At 47.0% G+C, this 27,141-nt stretch overlaps 1 protein-coding gene across 1 annotated transcript in view; it reads right to left on the reverse strand.

Moving 5' to 3' along the window:
- Positions 1–27,141, reverse strand: part of coro6 (coronin 6) — a 94,805-nt gene that overhangs the window by 14,072 nt on the left and 53,592 nt on the right. The window contains exons 4-8 of the mRNA XM_084320755.1: positions 23,205–23,334; positions 22,422–22,600; positions 21,711–21,830; positions 19,994–20,098; positions 19,340–19,485 (exon numbers count right to left, since the gene is read on the reverse strand). Of these exons, the coding sequence (XP_084176881.1) occupies positions 19,340–19,485; positions 19,994–20,098; positions 21,711–21,830; positions 22,422–22,600; positions 23,205–23,334 (680 nt within the window). The remainder of the gene's footprint in view (positions 1–19,339; positions 19,486–19,993; positions 20,099–21,710; positions 21,831–22,421; positions 22,601–23,204; positions 23,335–27,141) is intronic.

Raw genomic sequence — 27,141 nt, forward strand, 5'->3', positions numbered from 1 at the left:
ATGGATCTCGTTTTTTTTTAAGCCATACCACCTTCTGGGGAAATACTACTAACTACTACAGAAAAACTTGAGTAACAAGTTTTTCTACAACTCAAGTTCAGACCTATGTCACTCTATTACGTTAGCACTCAAATAGAATTTTCTTTCTGGAATAAGAAACGTCAGAGACCAGGCTCATGCATGTGCTATAAGTATAAAGTATGTTGTTTTGGTTTACAAAAAAAGTATGCAGTCCTCAAAAATGAAAACTAAAAAGGCCACTTTTGGGGGCGCAGGTTAAGAGGTTGGAAAGGGGCGCTGACCTCTGAGTCTCTGACCACTATTGAAATGCTTTCAGGACATATCTGTGATTCTTAGACGAATATGTGTATAAAAAAAAAGATAAAAAAAAAAAGATATTATATATACAGTATATATGTATATATATAGTACCACAAATTAAACTAATACAAAAATAGAAGATTTGTCTGAATTCTCTGCTGCCGTTTGTAGACTACAAGAATGATCTTTACCACTCAAGACAAGAGAGTGACAAGAGACCTGCGTCAGACAAGATAAACAGGAGGTCTGGTCTTTACAAAGTTTATTCAGACGTTCTTAGGAAAGGAACTCACAAACAAAACATGTTGTATGTTGGCATGTGAACCAGTTTGGACTCCAAATACAACATCAAATATCTTGTGTATGAGTCCCTTGATTCAACCTCACTCAAAGTGAATCACATTAACCATTTCACTAACAACAGAAGGTTAACCCTTTCACTACCACACTACATAAGGTTAACCCTATCACTACCACACTACACAGGGTTAACCCTTTCACTACCACATTACAAATGGTTAACCCTTTCACTACCACACTACAGAAGGTTAACCTTTCACTACCACACTACAGACGGTTAACTGTCTGTGGTAGTGAAAGGGTTAAAGGGATGGTCCATATTTTTAAGAAGCCTATATCATTTGTCACAAACTGGTAGCCATTGACCATATTCACACAGCGGCCATTTTGCTCTTATATCATGCTCAGGTTTGGTTAGTTTCCACGCTGTTGAACTCAACCTGAGCACGACAGGAGCAAAATGGCTGAAAATATGATCAATGTCAGTCCATCCAATGTCAGTCGATCTTTGGCTAGTAGAAGTTGATGGGGGTATGAAGCAATCCAACCAGATGCCATTTTGATTTTCAGTGTGAACCTTTCATCTGTTACATAATACTAAGCTTAACTCATTCAGCGCCAGCGATTATCCCCATCCCTGTAGTCAATGGGCCACGCATTAAAAGATAGACATTTTCACTGTGCGTCACAATGTTTGCAGAGCTATATCTATATTCTATATTATAGCTATGGAGACAATACTATGGCTCATTTGACAGTCACTATCTCTCGTCCAACATGTAAAAAAGAGTGCATTTGTTCATGTATACGATCGCGCTATGTGCATTTTGCGAAAGTCGTTCGCGTTGCTCGCCTGGACACGATATTATTTCCAAATCAATGGTATATAATAGGTATTATGTTTCATCATGAAGGCATCAAAGGGGGGGGGGTTGTTTTGTGATGCTCTGATCGTCAGCAACGGCATACGTTTTGAATACTACATACGTTGATCTTTGCGATCGATGTGACCTGCCGATTCCTCCTGAGCAACGTCAGAAGGATCCGCCCCTTCCTGACAAAAGAAGCCACCCAACTCCTCGTCCAATCAACAGTCATCTCCCGCCTCGACTACTGCAACGCACTGCTCGCTGGCCTCCCGGCCACTGCCACTAAGCCTCTTCAACTCATTCAGAACGCAGCGGCCCGCCTGATCTCAAACCTACCGAAGTCGGCCCATGTCACCCCACTTCTTAGGGACCTGCACTGGCTCCCCATTGCTGCACGAATCCGCTTCAAGGCCCTCGACTTAGCATACCGTGCGGCAAAGGGAACCGCTCCCGCCTACCTCCGGTCAATGGTCTCTAACTACACACCCTCAAGACCCCTATGCTCTGCATCTTCTGGCCGCCTCAGACCTACTCCTATCCAAGCTCCGGGAGGGTCATCAAAGAGAAGTCGCCTATTCTCAGTCCTTGCCCCACAATGGTGGAATGAACTACCCACCCCAGTTAGGACAGCCGAAACACATCCAATCTTTCGCCGTCGACTAAAGACGCACTTCTTCAACCATTATCTGAATTAAAAAAAAAAGAAAAAAGAAAAATCTAACCCTAACTAACCATACTGTCATGCACTTGTCCTAATAAACTAACCTACACTGTAGCACTCAACACTTTGATGAACATTGTTGCTCAGCTGATAGAGTTGTGCCCTTCCTGATGGCTTGTCGTACAGAACTTGTAAGTCGCTTTGGATAAAAGCGTTAGCTAAATGACTAAATGTAAATGTAAATGATGTGAAATCATTGTAGGATCAAAGTAGGTTTGATGTCATATAGCTTTGCTAGGAGTTATTCCAAAATGAAGATTCCAATTGTCTGATCGCGATTTCCAGTATTGATGTCCATGAAATGGCACAAAATATGCATCAAGTGTGCTGAACGCGTTCCAAGTTGCTCGAATGAAGCGGTTCACTTGCCCGGGTCCAAATTCTCCACCCGGACCATATAAAATGTAACATCATCATCATCAGGTGGCTTCTTCGTTCCGAAGGTTGCCTATCACTCTCCAACCCATTCTGTCCCCACTTCTTCTCTCCAACTCCATGACTCCGCCTCTCACTCGGCTCCAATCTCAGACGTCGTCTACCCAGCCTCTTCTTGGTCTTCCATTTCCTCTCTTTCCATCCACCTTCCCCATCACCACCTTCTTGAACATCTCCCTGCTGGATCCTCTCAGAACGTGCCCGCACAACTCCATCTTTCTCTTTTTCAACCTCTCCAGCAGCTGTCCTCCTTGCATACCCGCTCTTCTCAGTACCTCCTCATTCTTGATCTTATCCTTCCATGTTATCTTCAGCATCTTCCTCAGCGTCCACATTTCAAAAGAGTCTATCATCCTCTTTGCCTCTTCATTCAGCGTCCATGCTTCTGCTCCGTATGAAAAGACTGACATAAGAAACGTTTCCAAAATCCTGGTTTTCGTTTTCCAACGTATTTCGTCTCAATAATTCTTTATGGTTCCAAAATGCGCTCTTTGCAATTCCGGTTCTTCTCTTAATGTCCATGTTAGCTCTTCCACCTTCACTGATCCAGCTTCCAAGGTACATTTACTCCTTCACTTGTTCAAGTTCCTCCTGGCAGGGAGAATGTGGGTGCAGATGTGATGTCGCGGGCGGTCCTCATCCCGACGAGTGGGGACTACATCCAGACATAGTCAGGCAGGTCTGGGACCGATTCGGGGAGGCCACGGTGGACCTGTTTGCGAGCAGACAGTCCCATCAGTGCCCCTTGTGGTTCTCGGTCAGTCGGAAGGACAACCCCCCTCTGGGGGTGGATGCCTTCTCGATGTATCCGTGGCCGCCCGGGATTCTGTATGCGTTCCCCCCATACACCTGATAGCTCAGCTGTTGGAGCGGGTACGTTGGGAGCGCAGGACTTTGATCCTGATCGCGCCGGACCGGGGCACGGCTGTGTGGTTCCAGGTCCTGATCCAGCTCTTGGTAGCCCCGCCGTGGCCTGTTCCATGGTCACCGCGGGCCCTCTCTCAGGCACGCGGGACGCTGTGTCTACCCCCTGTTCTGGGGCAGCCGTTGATGGTTTGGCTGCTGAAAGGGTGAGTCTGGAGGGTATGGGTCTTAACCCTACTGTGGTTAACACCATCCGGAACGTGCGTGCTCCGTCCACTACCGCGGTTTACGCAGGTAAGCGGCATGCTTTTCAAGAGTGGTGTGAGGTTGGGGGCCTGGACCCGGTGTCCTGCCCCCTGGACTCTGTTCTTTCCTTCCTCCAGTCTATCTTGAATAGGCTGTCGGCCTCGACAGTGAGGGTATACGCCGCGGCTATATCCTCTTGTCACATGGGTTTTGAGGGCGGTACGGTGTTCACCCACCCTCTCGTGAAACGTTTCCTGCTTGGCGCTCGGCGTCTCAAGCCTGTGGAACGTTCTCTGTCTCCGAGTTGGGACCTCCTGGTCCTGGGCCGGTTGTCGGAGGCCCTGTTTGAGCCTCTTGAGCAGGCGCCATTGGATCGGCTGTCCTTTAACACTTTCAGTGCCGGCCATTAACATGGTAAAGCATGGTTAAATGCCACCACCCACTTCAATGATAGCGTTGTGAACGCATAATCTCTGTCTTAAATTATGTGTCTAATCTGCCCGTCGCTTATCAATGACTTGTTTGCAGTCAACATTGTCGATAAGGATTGTTTTTTAATCGCTTAATTTCCGTTTTATAGCATTTTGAAAAGCCCTCATTTTCAAGGAAAATATAAAGATTCTGTGATAAAAGACATTTACTGGAATATTCTGGATACACAAAAACGTTGTAATTTTTCGGCCTATTTATGAATCGTTTTCAAATAAACGCTAGATTATCTATAGTATATGTGTACTTATGCACGCTATAGAAGCGGGCTGAAATATCGATTATCTCATTTCCTGATCGCTCACACAGCCACACACACACACACACATGCATAGGGAAAACGCTGATATATAGGTGAAAATAGCTCTGATTATCCCAAGACTGGTAAAATAAGTTCCTTACCTCAGATCAGATGTTATCCAAAAAGATTATTCCAATTCCTGATGACCATTCCAAATATCGATCATGCTTATTGATTACAGTGTTGGGTACTGTAAATACATAATCCACGCTGTTCTGATGGCCGGCGATCACTTGGTCTCTTCAGTTGGGCTTGACGGAAAAGTAAAATGAGGAAACTGGCCCCCCCCCCCCTTCGTCAGTCTAAAGTAATGGGGTGCAGTTACACAGGGAGAGACGATAGGGGGCGGTATCTTCCCAATTGAGCTCAGAGAGAGTCTGCAACACTAACCTGAGGCTCGATTGATGAAATATGAATTCAAATCGCCAATAAAAAAAATACGACAAACAAACGCTATATAGCGTTGGCGGGCACTCAAAGGTCGGCATGAACTAACAACAAAAAGCGTGGCTGGCATTCAAAGTGTTAAGACCGCGTTCCTTTTGGCCATCACCTCCGCTAAGCGCATGGGTGAGCTGTGTGCTCTCTCGGTGGGGCCTGAGTGCCTGTCTATTCGGGCCGATAGCGGTGCGACTCTGAGGCCTAATCCAGTCTTCATGCCAAAGAATATCCGGAGCTCTTTTCACTCCAGGGATATTGTGGTTCAGGCGTTTCAGCCGCCTCCTCACGCTTGGGTTGGAGGCGAGCCTTCGCCTCTTGTGTCCTGTGTCCGTGCACTGGGGGTTTACCTCAGTCGGACACAGGATCTCAGGGCTTCCGATCAACTGTTTGTTTGTTACGGTGGCCCTCGCACGGGTAAGGCGCTATTCAAGCAGCGCCTGTCACATTGGTTGTGTGAGGGCATTGCCCTTTGCTACACGTTGGCTGGACAGGTCCCCCCCGGGGGCGTCAGGGCGCACTCCACTCGTGGGGTGGCGGCCTCTGCTGCCCTGTTAGGGGGGGCCTCGGTGGAGGACATCTGTGCTGCAGCCTCCTGGTCCTCCCCGGGTCCTTTCGTTAAGTTTTACCTCGTGGACATGACTGGGGGTTCTGTCTCCCAGGCGGTTCTGAGGTCTGGGACCTCTCCTGCATCCCGCCATCAGGTGGGCTAGCAGGGGTGTGTGGGTGTGGACCACGGGGTGCTGTGTTACACGTGGTCCCGCCTGTGCTGTGCTTTCAGGGGTGCCTGGTTCCCCCTTTTTCGCACTTTGTTGGAGTTGACTGCCTCCCCCCCTTCGTTAGGATGAGTGGGTGGGCGGGACTCCCTGGCTGGGGCTTACGGCGCCCTCAGGGGGTACACTTATCTCATTGGCAGAGCGAGACGCGATAGCCAGTTATGATATATAACGAAAGGTTATTTCATAACCTAGTTATATGAATACTGGCTGAGCGTTTCGCTCTTAGCGCCCTGAGGTCCCTTGGATGGTTTCCGCTTATGGAAATTGATCTGGGAAGGGGGAGCGTGACCATTTCCGGCGTCATATAGGGAGACGCATGGGTGTGGCTTGGTCACGTGCAAGTGGGTGCATTTATTTGTTTCGCGTGCACGCTAGGTGCGTGGAGATAAGAGGTTATCTCATTGGCAGAGCGAGACGCTCAGCCAGTATTCATATAACTAGGTTATTTCATAACCTTTCGTTACAGACTATAGCGGTGTCATCAGCGTATCTTATATGGGTGATGTTCTCTTCGCCAAGTTTTACTCCTTTCCCTCCTCTCAGACCTTTTTTCACACAACGTGAAATAAGGTTTCAAAGGGTAGGCGATACTGCCAGCTAGCAGGATTCGGCCGGCATTGCACTCTCGAGGTCTCAGAATGAGTTCCAATGATAACACAGAGGTCCGTGAGTGTTGTGAAGGGCCAGATTAAACCGAATATATATATTTATTTATATATATATATTTAATTGTATTTGTATATTCTCTAATATTCCCTGATATCCCTTGTATATTCCTTGTACAATATGCATTGAATATCCATTCTAGCCTACTGAACATCCCATAATAGTCTCCATTCTACTATTGGTCGAGACCTTGGTGCCAGGCTGCCATACCCCTCAGACCCAGTTCAAACGTACCGCTCCACATGTACGAACAAGTCCTAGTTCCGCGTAGGAATCTGGCTACCGCACCACTAATGGGACTATTTGTTCATAGTGCGTATATATACTGCGCTACTAAAGTAGGACTTCCTTTTTCAGTCCAGTTTCTTACCCTCCAATAGAGTCACAGACGTAAAGCCTCCCCGCGACGCCACGTGTGGGAGTAAGGCCAAGTTCGCCTACCATCGGTATTGAGACATCGTGTATATTAATATTTGAATTGTCATATTTGGCACTATATCGTCGAGTTGGACGTAGTCTATTAAGCTAATAATAGTCTGTTAATATATAGTGCTTCGTGCGGTGAGAATACTACCGTAGTCAGTACCCCATCGTTTCGGGCAGAGAACTGGCTGCTTACCCAGGGTGGTTGACCCCACGTGAAGCTGCACCCGAGGAGCCCCAGAGCCGACGAGCGAGTGGACCTGTATACCGGATTATTCTACCGACGACAGCCCGCCTTCCCAGGCACGGATTATGCTTTGTACACATTGATTATTCCATGGATAAAGACCCCCGACACTGCCGTGTGTTGGAACCCCCCCCCCTGGAGAGGACGCAAGGTGAGGAGACGCTCTGCAAGACGAGGTCGCTTCACGTCTCTCCTCCATGGACCGGATGACGCCGGCCCACAAAGAGTCCACCTGCTTTCATCTGTGGTCCAAGGATCGCCGGCGCATTGAACGGCACTACAGTGGGTTCACCTGGGATACCCTTGGCCGGATGAGGCAGTCGGATTCAACCCCCCCCCCCCTTCCTACTCCTGTCGGCTTACAAGCGACCGGATTAACCCCCCCTAGTGTGTCCAGTATATAATCATTAAAGTATCATTGCTGTTATTCCTTAAACTATTCCAGGTCGTATATGTACCACCTGCGCCTTTAGAGATTGGACATTCTCTATTGATATACCGACGAATACTCTTGCCATAAAAGTGCATACTATTTCCATTCATAAATGTGATTGATTTGATTAAGTGCTTGTTCTACACACCATCGCTGTGTAGAAATAAAGACCTATTTCTAATTCGTACATTTATGTTGGATCCGTTTCATCTACGTGACAGTGTTCATCATAATATATTTATGCCGTGTACTGGGTGGCCGAATATTAAGTACAAAGGTAGTGGTAGTAAGTATCATATCTAGTAATACAGTCAGGGAATTGTACCCCTCAGTTACAATTGGTCCTTCGAGCCGGAGGGTAATTAGTGTAATATTAATATAGTGTTATTAATATTGAAATGGCCTATGATGAACACTCCACGAAACGATCCTCCTAACCAACGCCCGCAGCGTGAACGACGGCTCCCTCAGTACTTAGAGGCCTACGCTGTCAGTCAACAACCTAGTCTTCTACTAACAGTAAACGCGGTAAAACTAGAAAGTAAAAGTATGTCTAACCCCAACGCCCAGACTACCCCGACCATAGAGGCCCCTATGGGCTCTAATGTAACTGACCAAGTTCACGGTGGGGACCAGTGGGAACCAGACATGACTTCACACCCCGCCTGTACTGAAGAAGTAGTCCCCGATGAGTTCCGGGAGGAATACAACGCTACCGAGAGAGAACTCGGCACGGAAGAAGACGGGGAGAGCACCGTGGAGATAGAGCTCCAAGGCTCCGCAAGGAGTACCCCGAGGGAAGGCTCCCCTATACAACCGCCTTCTCCCAGCGAGGCAGAGAGGACCCTACAGCAGGCCTTCCTCATCAGCCTGAACGCCGCTGCTGAACGCGACCGACTGCAGATCCAGCAGCGAAGCGAACACGAGCAGATACGTCTAGAAATAAGACGCATTCAGATGGAAGAGAATGTGGCCCGAGAACGAGCCGGTGCTCAACGGGACGCAGCGCGCGACAGACAGCAGTCGCAACTAATAGAACAGCTGATCAGACGGACAACACCCTCTCCCTCCGCCAGAGGCTCCAGGAACTCGTCTAGACACACCTCCAGGGCGGCATCCCCTAGCCGAGTAAACAACCCTGAACTTGACCAACAGACGAGGTCTATACCCCCCACAGACCACCTCCCCCCACCGGTCCAAGCGAGACCTAGCAACCGGGAAGGAGCAGCATATCCTGTGGAGAGGCTAAACCAGAGACTACAAGCACTGGATGACCTAACTGAAGACGAAGAGGAAGAGGAGGAGAACCACGCCCGAAGACAGCACAGTACTCTACCGGACCAAGAGGTCCGGTACAGCCCAGGCTATACTCCCGTGGAGCTGCGCTACAGACCCCCGACTCTATACACGGGTGAGCACGACGCACGACCCGCACCGAGGAACAGCACCTGGACAAGCGGGCCATGGTACACTGCCGGTACCAGCCCATACCAAGGAGCGGGAGGAGACTCGCCTAGGAGGCCTCTCCCCCAACGCTCGCCGATGTATCCACAGTCAGCGTCATACATTGGCACGCCTATGGTACCCGACTTCACCCAAGAGAACCGGGCCCAGTATACAGAACTCTGCATGTGTCTGGAGACCATGTTGGTGGATGTATTGGATGAACGCCACAAATACGCCATCCTACTGAAGCACTTAAAGGTGCCCCGCGCACATAATATAGCGCTCGCCTACGCGACTTCCACCACCCCATACACAGCAGCGCTGGTAGCATTGGACCAGAGGTATGGGCGCATATGGGATTACGTGATCCAGGAGATCCGACACATCGACCGCTTACCCCCAGCAATAGACAATCGAGCACTGGACGACCTGTCCATCAGAGTGCAGTCCCTGGTAGGGATGTTGGGAGCGCAAAGAGAGAAGGGGAGGCATGAACTTTACGCCAACTCAAATGTGGAAAGGATTCTGGAGAAGCTGCCGCCCGCTCGTCAGGAGCGCTTTAGGCGGCAGAGGGACCACAGAGACCCGAATGGCCCCAAACCGAACCTCCTCGATCTAGCAGACTTCCTGGCGAGAGAAGTCAGTAGCCTACGGCTAGATACATTCGGACGGAGCACCCCTGGCTCCAGAGAAGGAACCAGACGACTAAATGATGGAAGAAGATCGGTGACCGTGATGCACCAATCGGAGTCAGTACCGAGCAGAAGGAGCCACAGTACCCCCTCCAGAACGGAGAAGTGGAAGATAGTGTGCCCCTACTGTGAGAAAGAACACTGGCTAGCGCAATGTGACTCCTTCCCCAAGCTGAACGCGGAAGAAGCAAGTCAATGGATAAAGTCCAACAAGCGCTGCTTTCGCTGTGCGCGCTCACACATGGCAGCCGAATGCCGCTTAAAGAAAAGGTGCACCAAGTGCGATGGAGCCCATCTGGACATACTTCACGACAGTAACAGACGGCGCCCTTCACCCGCACCATCCAGCCGCAAAGCGAGCGTCATGTACATCGATCCCGCCAGCAGCAGTGGAGCCCGAGTACTCCTAAAAGTAGTGCGTGTGACACTAAGCTACCAGAATAAAGTCCTGGACACTTACGCCGTCCTCGATGACGGGTCAGAGAAGACCCTTCTGCTCGCCTCCGCTGCGGCCCAGCTAGGGCTGCGGGGAAGCGAAACCCAAATGACAATTCGGACAATAAGACGAGATTTGAAGACGATAAAGGGCGAGAATGTCTCATTCTCTATCGCAGCAAGCGGCCAGCCTGAGCGACGGTACCAGATTGCAGATGCTTTCACCAGCCAAGAAATAGGACTGTCGCGGTACACATACCCCGTCGCCAAGCTGATGGAGAAATATGTACATCTGCGCAAGTTACCGATCCCGCTCATAGACAATGCTATGCCGACCCTGTTGATAGGCTCCGACCATGCAGACCTCATTGTCCCGATAGACCGGGTTCATACCGGACCCCGAGGCTGTCCTGCAGCAGTCGAGACCCGTTTGGGATGGACTCTCCAAGGCCCGCTCGCCAAATCTCTCAACCGAAGTACAGCCACTAGATGTCTCCACTCCCGAGTCACAGAGGGAGAAACTGCACTCCTGCAACACGTAGAGCGGCTATGGACCTTGGAACAAATGCCCTTTAAGAACGGAAAGAAAGACATTCGCTCTAAAGATGACATTTACGCCATTCACCTCCTCGAGACAGGGACCAAGAGAGTCCCGGTCAACGGCGTGTTGAGATACGCCACGCCACTCCTGCGGCGAGAAGGAATGCCTACTTTCCACGCCAAGACAGACGCCACAGAACGGTACCTGCTGAACACGGAGCGGCGCTTAGCCAAGAACCCCGCCCAAGAGAGTGTATACCGCGCTGAGATTGAGAAGCTCATCACAGCGGGACACGTCACAAAGATGGACATTAAAGAGGCTGACCAGACCACTGAATCGTGGTACGTGCCTCACCACAAGGTCCATCACAACGGTAAAGACCGCATAGTATTTAACTGCAGCTACCAGATCGGATCCCAAAATCTGAATAAAGAGTTACTGCCCGGTCCCACACTCGGCCCCTCCCTACTCGGCGTTCTACTCCGCTTCCGCCAGGAAAAGGTGGCCATCAGCGGGGACATTAAAGGAATGTTCCTGCAGGTGAGATTAGTAGAGGCGGACAAGCCCCTGTTACGGTTCCTATGGAGAGAGAAGCCAGGAGATGAGCACCCAGCCATCTACCAATGGGAAGTCCTCCCCTTCGGAACGACGTGCAGCCCCTGCTGTGCTACATTGGCACTACAGAAACATGTAGCAGAGGACCCAGCAGCGGACGAAGAGGTCCGACACAGCGTAAAGAACAGCTTCTACGTAGACAACTGTCTACAAAGCCTTTCAACCCAAGAAGAAGCCGAGGCTCTCCTGATTAAACTCCGCGCCTCATTGATCAAAGGCGGCTTTGATCTCAGGCAGTGGGCCAGCAGCGATCCGCAAGTACTGCGCAGCCTCTCCTCCGAGGACAAGGCAGCCAGCAGCGAGACCTGGATGGCTACAATCCCGGGAGAAGCCCAGGAGATGACCCTGGGATTGGTGTGGCGATTCAAAACAGATTCGCTTCACTACAGACACAAGCCCCTGACTACGGAGCAGGGAAGGCCGGCGGCGGCGCCGACCACCAGACGGAGTGTGTACACAACACTCGCCCGACAATATGACCCGCTAGGATGTATTCTACCGTACACCACCAGGGCAAAAATGATTGTACGAGCATTGTGGGACAAGGACCAGGGCTGGGACGACCCCATTCCCGCACACCTTGCATCCACCTGGAGAGAGTGGGAGATGGAGCTCCACTCACTCCCAGGCGTTAATATGCGCCGAAGCTACTTCCCACCCACGGTGAGGCCAGAGACATGTAAAATGGACTTACACGTCTTCAGTGACGCCTCAGAGGTCGCATACGGATCAGTAGCCTACTTGCGGGCCCAAGACCAGGGGGGAGAGATCTACACAGCATTTGTCCTCGCCCGCTCGAGAATAGCCCCACGCAAGCAACAATCTATCCCACGTCTAGAGCTCTGCGCAGCCCTAGCCGGAGCGCACCTAGCCACGCTCATCCAACGTGAGCTCACCATACCGGTGTCTAGAACAATCCTGTGGTCAGATTCCACGACGGTACTCGCCTGGATCAAATCGGACTCATGCAAGTACAAAGTCTTCGTGGGAGTCAGAGTCACCGAGATTCAAGACTTAACCGAAGAGTTAACCGGAGAAACAGAGTGGCGCTACGTTGATACAAAACAGAACCCAGCTGACGTCATCACCCGGGGGATGCCCCTGGATGACCTCACCCGTCGCAATGTCTACAGTGACGGCCCCGCATTCCTAAGACTCCCGGAAGGACAGTGGCCCATGCCTATCCCGAGGGAAGCAAGTCCAGAGGAGGTGGAAAATAAGAAGTCTGTGTTCTGTGGATTGAGCACCGTAGCCTCCACCGACCCTAACATAGACGATTGCACGTCCATAGAGAGTGCACAACAAAGAACATTCCTGCGGTACCACCCGGAGTGCAAGTCCCCCGCTGATATGTCAGCAGCTAACTACGAGGAAGCAGAATTGCTTCTACTGCAGCGAGCCCAGAAAGACTCGTTCCCCGATGAATTGGCCTGTCTACAGGGAGGAAAGCCCGTCCCATCCGACAGCAGATTAATTCATCTGGCCCCCGAGAACGACGCTCATACCCTCATCAGAGTGGGTGGTCGCCTACGCAGAGCCCCCAATCTACCGGATGACATTAAACACTACCTACCGTCTCTACAGACCCGCCAGAAGTGGGTAAAGGAGAGAGACAATTTGACAGAAGGAACAGTCGTCATGATTATTGATCAATCACTGCCCAGAGCTATGTGGCCGGCCGGCCGCGTAAGCAAAGTGATCACCGGTGCCGACGGCAAGGTCCGAGCAGCTGAAGTGCTTGTCCAGGGTCGCACTTACACCCGTCCCGTGGCGAGGCTCATAGAACTGCCTCGACTCCCAGACACAATCGATGATGACCATGACCCTACAACCCTATGACTTTGTGAAGTTGACTGACCCCTACAGCAAACCCTTATGTGTAAATAGACAACGCGATTAATCTGTCTCTGTTTAACTGATTAGGTCTGGGACCAATCAGGGGGTGGCTGTTGTGAAGGGCCAGATTAAACCAAATATATATATTTATTTATATATATATATTTAATTGTATTTGTATATTCTCTAATATTCCCTGATATCCCTTGTATATTCCTTGTACAATATGCATTGAATATCCATTCTAGCCTACTGAACATCCCATAATAGTCTCCATTCTACTATTGGTCGAGACCTTGGTGCCAGGCTGCCATACCCCTCAGACCCAGTTCAAACGTACCGCTCCACATGTACGAACAAGTCCTAGTTCCGCGTAGGAATCTGGCTACCTACGAGCCAGATTACTAATGGGACTATTTGTTCATAGTGCGTATATATACTGCGCTACTAAAGTAGGACTTCCTTTTTCAGTCCAGTTTCTTACCCTCCAATAGAGTCACAGACGTAAAGCCTCCCCGCGACGCCACGTGTGGGAGTAAGGCCAAGTTCGCCTACCATCGGTATTGAGACATCGTGTATATTAATATTTGAATAGTCATATTTGGCACTATATCGTCGAGTTGGACGTAGTCTATTAAGCTAATAATAGTCTGTTAATATATAGTGCTTCGTGCGGTGAGAATACTACCGTAGTCAGTACCCCATCGTTTCGGGCAGAGAACTGGCTGCTTACCCAGGGTGGTTGACCCCACGTGAAGCTGCACCCGAGGAGCCCCAGAGCCGACGAGCGAGTGGACCTGTATACCGGATTATTCTACCGACGACAGCCCGCCTTCCCAGGCACGGATTATGCTTTGTACACATTGATTATTCCATGGATAAAGACCCCCGACACTGCCGTGTGTTGGAACCCCCCCCCTGGAGAGGACGCAAGGTGAGGAGACGCTCTGCAAGACGAGGTCGCTTCACGTCTCTCCTCCGTGGACCGGATGACGCCGGCCCACAAAGAGTCCACCTGCTTTCATCTGTGGTCCAAGGATCGCCGGCGCATTGAACGGCACTACAGTGGGTTCACCTGGGATACCCTTGGCCGGATGAGGCAGTCGGATTCTACCCCCCCCCCCCTTCCTACTCCTGTCGGCTTACAAGCGACCGGATTAACCCCCCCTAGTGTGTCCAGTATATAATCATTAAAGTATCATTGCTGTTATTCCTTAAACTATTCCAGGTCGTATATGTACCACCTGCGCCTTTAGAGATTGGACATTCTCTATTGATATACCGACGAATACTCTTGCCATAAAAGTGCATACTATTTCCATTCATAAATGTGATTGATTTGATTAAGTGCTTGTTCTACACACCATCGCTGTGTAGAAATAAAGACCTATTTCTAATTCGTACATTTGTGTTGGATCCGTTTCATCTACGTGACAGTGTTCATCATAATATATTTATGCCGTGTACTGGGTGGCCGAATATTAAGTACAAAGGTAGTGGTAGTAAGTATCATATCTAGTAATACAGTCAGGGAATTGTACCCCTCAGTTACAGTGAGAGTGTATAGAATATTAAAATCGAAAAAAAACGATGAAAACCCGAGAAATCTCGGGTATGGCGCTCAACCGCTGGCGCAGAAAGTGTTAAGCATGGATTGATTGTTTATATTGTTCAGATTGGGACCACACTAGCCTTTTTTCCATAATTGTAATACTTATTTTGATCATTACATGACACTCTCTGTGGAGTATTGTTACGACCCTGGCTCATGGGCACGCAACCTATGTGCAAACCAACACCAAAACCCCGTGCTCTAACTCAAAGTGCTACTATCTCCAGGAACTATTAATGTAAATGTAAACTAAAGTACTAATATGAACCCAACGGACAAGGACTGGAAGAACCTGACAGCTCTTTCCCTAAACACAGACACTGCATGTGTGTCACTAGGGCTAGCTTTAAAGCTCCCAGCAGGTAACCAATCAGCACTAATTGGCTAATTGGCAGCCCTCACCTACATGCCCCGTGACACAGGAGTGATCAGGCTCCTGGTACATAACACCTCCCCCACCAAACTGGTTGCCCCAGAGGCAACCACCACACAACAACCCATAAAAAAAAAAAAAAAAAAAAAAACTGTGACCCATTAGTTGTCAGGGCCACCACCACAACAGTGACAGCGGGTCGGCCCCTGTCGAACACGACCACCAACCGTGTTGTATGCTCCCTTTCAACAAGCCCCTTCACCGATACCGACCTGTCAAAAATAGACTGAAAACTGTGAACATCCAGAGTAGGATGTACCGCCTCAGGTACAGCCCCACCGTACCTGGAACATGGCAGTACGACAGTCACAAAAACGTCTGGAACACCATCTAAAATGGCGTCACCCAAAATAACATTGTCCTGATCAAAATCAAAATGGCTGCCACTCAACAGACCAGGTCGCGAAGGCGGCTCCTGCTCCACAGGACACAGGTAACTAGGTTGACCATCACACCTAGTGCATGGCAGAGAATCAGTGTGGACATGTGGATCAATGTCAGAATCATCAACTGACATACTGGGACCATCCCTGCCCACAAATGAAACATTAGGGACAATAGAGCTACTGTGGGAAGGCTGGCAGCCTAAGTCAGGCTTAGTAGCCTCTCCAACTAGAACGGTGTCACATGAAACAACAGCACCTCTCATAGCATCCTTCCCACACTCCTCCTCCAATTCGTTCGTGGCCTCAGCCACCATACAGGCTGGGAAGACCCTGAGACACTGCGCAGCCATACCATCTCCTGCCACATGCTTCTCCGGCACGCATGTCAACTCTGGTTTCACCACCGGGCCTAACACAAAGCCACAATCAAGAGAATCATTATGCAGAGGTAGATCCACAGTGTGCTTTCCAAAATTCTCAACAGGTACACATTTCAATTCAACAAAGAATGTGTCACTAAGTGAAGTATCAACAACATCACTTTTGTCCTTTGACATTTCCCGAGCCACAGCACACACAGGAAACACTCCTGGATGTTTCTGTGCCAGCTCATTAGGGACCTCAGAAACCACAGGAATGGGAGTTACAACCGGAGTAGCCAACACTTTGTCACCAGCCAAATCATTCCCTAGAATGAAGGACACCCCCTTTATGGGAATGTGAGAACATACCCCCACAACAACATTGCCTGATACTAAGGGAGAATTGAGCGTGACCTCATGCAATGGTGCATCCACAAATCCACCCCCAAAGCCCCGAACAACGACACCGGAATGCAAAGAAGAGTTTTCTGAAAACGGCAAAACCCCCTCCAGAATGAGGGACTGAAAAGCACCGGTATCTCTCCAAATTGTTATAGCCTGTTTGGACTCTAGTGCATTAGTCAGGGAAACAAATCCATTCATCATAAACCTTGAGGAACCCTCGAGCTCTTTGTCCACATGTTTGATACTTCCCCCATCCCCATCTAACGTTGGCATAGGCGTTCTGCATATGGTTTCTACCAGAGCCACGGTTCTGAAATTTATCTGCTCAAGCACCGGGCACCCAGCAACGATATGACCAGGTTCTTTACAGTAGAAACAGATAATCCCTTCTGGGAATGCACCAGCAGAACCACCCCGCCTAGGAGGTGAAGTTAACTGACCAGCAGACACAGGTTTTGGGAAACGGCCCCCCTGAACAGGACGCCTATCCCCGGACTCAACACGGTAGTCCTCCAAAAACACGGACTTGTGTGTCAACACAAACTCATCAGCGAAGACAGCGGTGTCGCCTATCTTCGATACCTTACGCTCATTTAGATGTGTGGAAACGGTATCAGGAACACATCTTTTAAATTCCTCTAGGAGAATCAACTGCCTAAGCTGCTCTCTTGACTCTGCCTTCTGAGAAGTGCACCACCTGTCAAACAGGTTCTCCTTCTCCCTTCCAAATTCAACATAAGACTGCCCCTCCGACCTGCGATAACCTCTAAAACGCTGACGATAGGCCTCGGGGACCAACTCATAAGCCCTCAAAATGGAAGCTTTAACCAGCTCATAATCAGCGCTTTGTTCAAGGGACAGAGCAGTGTAGGCTTCTTGTGCCCTACCAACTAAAACACATTGCAGCAGCAGTGTCCAGGCGGTATCAGGCCACTTCAATGTGGTTGCCACCCGTTCAAAAAGGGGAAAATATCTTTCCACGTCTTTCTCAAAAAATGGTGGCACCATCCTAATATTCCTGCCTACATCAAACCCGGAACGTGACTCTGGATGCAGAGCACCCGCCTGCAAGGCAGCATGCTTATATTCAAGCTCCTTCTGTGCACGCTCGTGCTCCAACAACATTTGTTTCTCCTTAAACTCACGCTCCTCACGCCTCTCCTTAAGCTCACGCTCCTCTCTCCTCTCCTCACGCTCTCGCTCTAGCTGCCTTTCCTTAAACTCCAACTCCCTTATCCTCCACTCACCCTCTACACCAGGTAATAGCGGAGACGCGCCAGACGAAGAAGGCTCCTCCACCCTCTCCTCAAGCACCTGCTCCCTAACGAGTAACACCCTTAACGCACTCAAGGCAGACGGCTTCAAATGTTTCTCCCCTGCAGAAAGCTCCACCCTGTAGTGTACAGCAAGTTCTAGCAGTTGTTCTTTGGAAAACTTCTCTAACAAGTCATGAGACGGGCGATCAACAAAGTCCCTGATGGAAGCCATTGTCACTGAACTAGCCACCCCAAGCTACACACCCTACCTCACAGTCACAAAGAACCACTAACGAACCATGAAGACCCCCCCAACGAACCACTGAAGAACCACGAAGAACCACTGAAGAACCATGAAGAACCACTGAAGAACCACTGAAGAATGCTAAATGCCAATAATAACAACCAGAAGGGAACGCGGTGGAAATGTGAGCTCTACGGAGCGCACCTTTCTAGGTTGCAAAAAAAAAAAAAAAAAAAAAAAAAAACACCCACCCTAAATAGACGTGTCATACACGCAGGGTGTTAGGTGCTACCAGGTATGCTCACCAAACACTCAAACAAACAAAATAAATCCAACAAACAAATCCAAACAGGTGCGCCTTCTAACCTGATACGACTACATATGCTTCTACGTCTAAACTGCAGTCAAAACCGGCCCACCACATGTCTACCCTAAGAAACACTAAATCAAGCCCTACCACACTACCTGTGTTTTCTGGCCGCCCTAATCTACCTACCCTTAAACTAATGCCCTGTAGACCTAACTTTCTTCAACCACACCTGCTACCAGTCAAAGATCATATACCAATCCCTTCAATGACCGCCCCAGGAGTACGTGGTGCACAGGACGCTAACCAACAACCAGAAAATAATGTCCCTATCTACATGTGGTGCCCACTAAACTATATATTTTAACAGCATAAGTAGTCACATCAAATTACAAACAAATACGGCATACTCACCTGTTTGATGAAATGGCTCAGCCCCCACGTTACACCATATGTAACGAACACCACCCAAACCATAATACCATGACACCCCGTGTAACACAAAAAAGAAAAACCACCAAACAAATTTCTAGGGGTAAATATCCCGGACGAGCGCCCAACTGTTACGACCCTGGCTCATGGGCACGCAACCTATGTGCAAACCAACACCAAAACCCTGTGCTCTAACTCAAAGTGCTACTATCTCCAGGAACTATTAATGTAAATGTAAACTAAAGTACTAATATGAACCCAACGGACAAGGACTGGAAGAACCTGACAGCTCTTTCCCTAAACACAGACACTGCATGTGTGTCACTAGGGCTAGCTTTAAAGCTCCCAGCAGGTAACCAATCAGCACTAATTGGCTAATTGGCAGCCCTCACCTACATGCCCCGTGACACAGGAGTGATCAGGCTCCTGGTACATAACAAGTATAACAACCTGATCATTACATGACACTCTGTGTGCAGTATAACAACCTGATCATTACATGACACTCTTTGTTAGGTATAACAACCTGATCAGTACATGACTCACTACCTCTCCAGCTGCACCATACGGTATGCCGTGCCTTAATATTGATACCACAACTGTTTTGTTATATGTTCTATATAGTCTAGTCTACCGCGTAATGTATGTCTTGCTGTATTGACTGCATGTGTGGTCCTGTTGTTATGTACAGCGTACAATATGTATGTACGGATTAAATAATGTAATAATAAAGTGTTAAATGTCCTATTCTTAACAACAGGGTGAGCAATAAGGCTTTAATGAATAGTACAGTAGTGGATCCTACCTGGCGATCTCACACTTGCTGACATCCACTCCTCTCCTTGGCATGAAGCCCATTCCCCTCTGAGGCTCCTTACTGCTGAAGGTGCTGAGGTAGTGGACGTATGGGGTCTCCTCCGTAATCTCAAAGTAACGAATACTGCTGTCTCCCTACACACACACACACACACGCACACACACACACACACACACGCACACACACACACACACACACACACACACACACACACACACACACACACACACACACACACACACACACACACACACACACACACACACACATACACACACACAAACACACACAGAAGAGATATTACTGCTCTGCTTTACGACTGCACATATACAGGGCACATTACATCACTGCTGTGATACTATTACCATACTAGCAGAAGAGGGAGAAGCAAGGGAGGCGGGCGGGATGTGAAGAGTACTCAAATCACACCCTCCTTTCTTGATCCTCCAATCATAACTGTTGTTCTCCTCAGTTTGAGGGCGAGTTTGAGATATAATTAAATGTTTTTAATGTTTTAACAGTTTTTAGAACTCTAATGGCCAGTAGCCATCATTAGATCATGATTGGAATGCTCAAAATTCTAATCTCACATGTGAGAACATACTCCTGGCTGTAAGGGTTAAGAATGACTTGGTACTGTACCTTTCCACAGAGGTAAATCATGTTGGCGTCTGGATCGTAATGTGGTAACAACACTCCGTTGCTTGTGTCCAATTCCAACAGTGCGATAGGTTCCTCGAAATTTGTCTATGTGGAAATGATAGAAAAAATGTATGAGTGTAAGTACTGTGTAAAAATTTGGATTTGTGGACTAAAATAAAGTATTTAAAATATGTAAACAGACAAATAAAGTATTTAAAACGTGTAAACAAAAAAATAACTAAACCTTCTCTGGATTCTATCGGAAAGAACCTCCTTAACACAATCGGGACGGGCCACGTATATATCCGTGTTACGAATCCATGCTTAAAGGACCGAGGACGGTTATATCCGTGGCAAGGTTGTTTTGGCTTTTATTCCATTTTAATAACCTATTCAAGGTCACCGAGCGGCACTGCAGATTTACCCTACTCTTTGAATTCGAGAAAGTGCATTACCGGCCAGATCCTCTTAGGGGCGCTGTATCGATAATGCAGTGTTCCCTGTGGCAGAAGCTGTCTTTTTTTTTTAGGATCTCTAATGTAGTTTTCTACTCACCTGAAGCAAGCGCTATTGTCTGTTGCACGGAATACGTTTTGGATCGCGGATTTCACTATGCAATAAGGGGATTTATCATCAGCCAATGGATATATCGATCTACCAGATGGCGATCGATAACTGGATCCAACCGGCTCATGGTAAGATCTTTTTCACGTAAATTACATGCTGATCAGAGCTTGCTATGATACTCAACCAGGCGACCAGCGTATGTGGCTACTTAGACGAACACGGTTATTGGTAATCAATAATCAGAAACGACGTCCCCCGCCCCCCCCCCCCCCCCCCCTTTCATGCATACATGCTTGAGGATCACACCGATCATATGCAGTTTGAGTTTTAACTGTAGCTTTTGTATAACGGAAATGCCATTGGATATAACGTTAGTAGCTATTAGCCCTTTATCTAGCCTTCCAGAAAATATACTAGACCAAATGCCGTATAACGCTTATATTCACGGCGCTATAAAATGAGAACGTATTGATGAAAACATTATTTCTTTAAGCCATTTTGAAGGGACGGTTTATGGTCTCAATTGACAATGAGAATGGACAGATAGCAATACTATAAAGTATAGATTTAGCTCTACAAACAGCCCCACGGACTGTGCAAGTCTGTTTACATTATGCTGGTCGTCTAGAGTGATATTAGACGCATCCCAGTGGCCGCGAAAGTGTTAACTAAATGAGTACAATGTTTTTTTTTTCATCTGTTTGGACTTTATCCTGCTGTAACACTCTGGATGTGCACGAGTATTCTCGTAACTATTTAAAATGTGTGTGTGTGTGTGTGTGTGTGCGTGTGTGTGTGCGTGTGTGTGTGTGTGTGTAGGTGTGCGTGTGTGTGTGTGTGTGTGTGTGTGTGTGTGTGTGTGTGTGTGTGTGTGTGTGTGTGTGTGTGTGTGTGTGTGTGTGTGTGTGTGTGTGTGTGTGTGTGTGTGTGTGTGTGTGTGCGCGTGCGTGTGTGTCAAGTCAAGTCAAGTCAAGTCAAGAGTTTTAATTGTCACGGCATACAAGTATACAATGAAATGTGGGTGGTCTTGCCCGCGACGATGTGCAATACAACATATAATAGAATCCAATAAAAATACAGTGGTACAACATATAATAGAATCCAATAAAAAACAACAGTGCAAGTGTGTGTGTGTGTGCGTATCCATTACCGGGTCCCAGAGCCCCAGCTCTCTCTGGCTCATCCTGGTGAACCCTGTGGTGAAGATGTTTCCGTCTCTGGTGAAGATGGCTCTCATTGGTCGGATGCCCTCATGTGGAGCCAGACGTTCCTATTGGTCAACAGGGGAACAGACATCACTAGGGTTGTCATTGGCCAAGCGGCAAAGTCATAACTTCTCATGTTTTTTCAACAAAAAATTATGAATCTAACTCTATACCTTAGCCCTAACCTAACCCTAATCTTAACCTTAACTTAAAAATAAATCTTACACCTAACATCCAATAGATAATAGTGTTTTTTTAATCCGATGATTTAATGAGTTGAGGCCCCGTATAGGCCCATCTGGGTCTCTTGCCTCTACTCAGCACCTATATACACTTTCTGTCATGGTCAATGTTTAGATTTTTTACTGTTTTTCTGAAATGGTGCAAAATAAAGAAATAAAGAAATAAAAGATGGATGATTTTGTGGTCAACAAATTACAAAGATATGGGCATTTTCGACCTTGGCCAATTAGCGCTTGCCTGACACATCAGGCAAATATCATTTATATTATAGTATTTAAAATGCATGTAAAAATAAATCAAATGTAATTGCACAAGGTGCCAATAAAATGCATGTAAAAATAAATCAAATGTAATTGCACAAGGTGCCAATAATGTTCATCAGCGCTGTAAAAACAGAACTGTCCTACACTCACCGCGACCACCTCCCTCTTGCGGGGGTCACAGACGCGCAGGCGTCGGTCCTTACAGGTGGTGCAGAAGAGGCTGCCGTTTCGGTTCCAGCTGACGCTGTAGATGAGGTCAGGGTGGTCGTCCATGGAGATGAGGGGCTCGCCCGTGCCCACGTTCCAGATGATAACCAGATTGTCACTGGCTGGAGGAACACAGGGGAGGGGATGGCATTAGGGTGTAGATATACATTTGTTGTTGTTGTTGTTGTTGTTGTTGTTGTTGTTGTTGTTGTTGTTAGTGTACTATACAGTACTACTGTATATACCTGTATGTCATGTATGTCCCTATGCCATAAATGTCATGATGTCATGTATGTTGTGTATGTCATAAATGTCACTATGAATTGAAAATGGGGGACCCTGATGTAAACAAGACAAACGTCTTTCTCTGGTCTGCATCCCCTTAACAATTGTGTGTATTGAGCCGTACTGTATTGTACCCATTCTGCAATCTGTTAAATAAAGTTTTCATTCATTCATTCATTCATTCATTCATTCATTCATTCATTCATTCATTCATTCATTCATTCATTCATTCATTCATTCATCCATTCATTCATTCATCCATCCATCCATTCATTCATTCATTCATTCATTCATTCATTCATTCATTCATTCATTCATTCATTCATTCATTCATTCATTCAGTGTTGTTGTTCTATCCTTAGCCATGGAACCCTGTAGTAGCCACTTGTGGATATATTTGATATGGTTGTTGTTGCAGACATTGTGTGAGTGTGTGTGTACCTGCGGTGAGCAGAATATTGCGTGCGGTGGGGTGCCAAGTAACAATGCCCACACGTTTAGAGTGACCCTCCAGGACCACGATGGGCTCTGAGAGGGGACGGGTCAGCGCCTGGTCTGGGACCTGCCATACCTGGGGATAAACAGCGTTTTCTGTTTTATAATCTGACGAGTACATAAAAAAGTCACAAAATACACAGAAGACACAGGAGCTGGCCCAAATTATTTGCGGGTCTGATTGTTCATGAACGGGGCTGGGGTTTGGATCATTATTTTTGGTATTCATTTGGTATTCAAAAGGCATCATTTAAAAGAAAATCTACATTAATCAGATTGTATTGCGTCTGAGCTCTAGAGACACAGAACATGTTGGTAAGTTTTATGTCTGATTATCCGATTACTTTTTTTTTTTTTTATCTACTTTTTTCTCCCATTTTCTATTTTTCTCCCATCCCAATTTCGTATCGTCCAATTCTACCCTCCCCTGTCTCGAACGCTGTTAGGCCATGCCTCCCACAAGCCGGCTGCAATGTGGACGAAGCCTTACATCACGTGTTCCCTCCGGTACTCGAGGAAGCAGCCGTCGCATCTTTTCACCTGCACAGCGCGATCTCTCAGCGGCGGGGGTCTGCGTGGGAGGGACACGCCGCCCCCCGTCGCTTCCTGATTCTGCTGCGCAGGCGCACCAACCGACCTGTAGGAGTCGCTGTCCACAACGTCCGATCCCCACCCATCAGCTTTCCCACCCCTAACACTGCCAATTTGTGTTAGTATGAACGACCAGCCAAGCTGATAGTAATGCGGAGAGCTGGGCTCGAACCCAGCGTCTCCTGCATTGGTGGCGAGCGCCTTGCCCACTACACCACCTAGCCGCCCATCCGATTACCTTTCAAACCTTTTTATGTTTATCAGAATTCTTTAAATGGGTGTTTTGAAGACAAACATTTAATAAATGAACCTTTTAATCCTGAAAAGTGATATTTGGGCCGGTCCTAATAGAGGCCCTTGAACAAGGTTGCAATTTACCTATCTCAAACCCCGCCTTCTTTTCTTGATCCTCCAATCACAACTGTTGCTTTTCTCAGACCCCAAGATAGATCAATAGTGGTGGGGCAGGCGTTTTTCAAGTTGTAGAGGACACATTGTGAATACATTTCACTTACAATCTTGTGACAAGTTAATCCTATTTCTTTGTGTGTAAATGAGAACGCACGTGCACGTGAACACATACAGACAAGAACACGCTGCTCCCTCTCCCTTAGCTCAGACACTCACACACGTATAAACACACTCTAATAATAGCCGTTTTAGGTGGCCTTATAATCCTTCTCTGTGAAGTCAAGATATGACATCACAGTTATGGCCTGCTGTAGTCCTGCAACAGTCTGACTGCCAATATTGGACAGCTGCATCTAACACACCATGCTTTAGCTCTGGACACATGTACACACACACACACACATGTACACACACACACACACACACACACAGCCACACACCCACATACACACACAGCCCCCCCCCCCCCGACACACACAGTCTCTCTCACACACACACACACACACACACACACACACACACACACACACACACACACACACACACACACACACACACACACACACACACACACACACACACAGCCACCCCCCCCCCACACAGTCTCTCTCTCTCACACACACACACACATGCACGCACGCACGCACACACACACACACACACACACACACACACACACACACACCCACACCCACACACACACACACACACACACACACACACACACACACAGGTATTTTGCTATCACTAAGCATTCAAACACAGCATCAAAGCAGCTGTCACAACAACAGACGTAGCAATTCAACTATTAATTTATCCAGAGACCCTTATTATGTTGTTCTGAGAAAATATAGGCTATCCATTCCTTTATCTGCTGTTATGTGGCATTGCATTTATGGATGCTCTTTTTAAAAAACAATATATTAGTACTTTAGGAAGTTCTAAAGTTATTTGTGCCATCTGATACATAATAGACAATAACAACATGACAACAACAACAACAACAACAATAATGACAACAACAATAATAATAATGACGGCAACCACAACAACAACATTAACCACAACAGTAACAACATAACATAATATACAGATCAAGTGCAACATCCACACATATACAGTAGCAATTCAGCAATGCTATACTGATAGGCACGAATGATGTGTGAGCCTGGCTGGGTCGGTGGTGGCACCCAATACTGTCAGCCTTGTGACATTAATGATGCCGCTGTTGGAGCCAAAAGTCTATCAACAGTATAGGAGAGTGTGCCTGGTTGGGAGGAAGTACACCATTTTCAACCGTGTGACCGTGAGTGTGTGCAGAGTGTAAATGCTGCAGAGTAAAAGGTTAGGATTTAGTACATTAGTAATTCAACATCAAGACAGTCTCAGGCAGAACCAGTTGGTTTTGGTTAGGTATAGTCAACGACAACTGGTATAGCTCTCCTACTACTACTACTAATACTACTACTACTAATATAGGGTGACCATATTTTGATTTCCAAAAAAGAGGACATGCTGGCCCCAGCCTCGAGATACTTAATGATACTTTGCACAATCGAAGCAGGCATGGCCACCTTCATTTCACTATGTCTTGTGTATGTACTGTACTGTATGTGATGAATAAACCTCTTGAATCTTGAATCTCTACTCAAAGTTTACTCAAAGATGCCTTTATTGTTTTAACCTCTTAATATGCACCCAGAAAAGCGGCAATTTTTTTTTACTTGAACTTGAGGACTGCATTCCTTTTTTGCAAAGCTTATACGTTATGCTTAGCACACGCATAAGCCTGGTCTCTTTTGAAAGATAACATTCTGAAGTTACTAATGCAAAAATGGAAAATCACTTTTAGTGCTAATGAAATAGAGTAGCATATAGGTCTGAACTTGAGTTGAATGTGAACTTGTGTACTCACATTTTTCTGCAGTGGTTGCAATATCCCAAATGTAACCACATAACATGCGCCCAGAAAAGTGGCAATTTTTTTACTTGAACTTGAGGACTGCATACTTTTTTTGCAAAGCTTATCTTTATACTTTATGCTTATAGCACATGCATAAGCCTGGTCTCTTTTGAAAGATAACATTCTGAAGTTTCGTACACAATAAATAAAAATAACTTTTAGTGCTAATGAGTAACATAGGGCTGAACATGAGTTGAACTTGTGTACTCACGTTTTTGTGTAGTAGTTGCAATATTCCAAAATAATATATATATATTTTTTGAATAAGCTGGAAAACACCGCAGATCCATAGCCTGAAGTCTTATGTGTGTTGTCGGGCCTTACAAATACATTTGATTTTGATTTGATTATCAATAAGGTGATATCTGGAACACACAAACACACTATTTTTTAAATCACATGCCATGAAACTCTGGGACCTGGCTGAATTTAAGACTGCACAAATCATGTTTAAAGCACGAAACAATTCACTCCCGGGTAACATCCAAAAATTCTGTTATAGAGAGGGGGGTTACAATTTAGAGGAGAGTCTAACTTCAAGAAACAGGCTGTTGATTCAACAATGTATGTATATTTCAGTTTGTGGAGTGAATATGAGTTGCATAAGATAATAAAGTGTGAAGGTATACTGAATACTGTCTATCTGTATGTCATGTATGTCATAATATATGTTATGATGAATTGAAAATGGGGGACCCTGATGTAAACAAGACGAAAGTCTTTCTCTGGTCTGCATCCCCTTAACAATTGTGTGTATAGAGCCGTACTGTATTGTACCCATTCTGCAATCTGTTAATAAGGTTTTCAATCAATCAATCAATCAATCAATCAATCAATCAATCAATCAATCAATCAATCAATCAATCAAGGGGGTAGGAATACATACGTTACTTCATCCTACTCCTGCTTGTTTGTTTT

The sequence above is a fragment of the Notolepis coatsorum genome, assembly GCF_963971535.1.
Source record: "Notolepis coatsorum genome assembly, chromosome: 8".
Lineage (NCBI taxonomy): Eukaryota > Metazoa > Chordata > Actinopteri > Aulopiformes > Paralepididae > Notolepis > Notolepis coatsorum.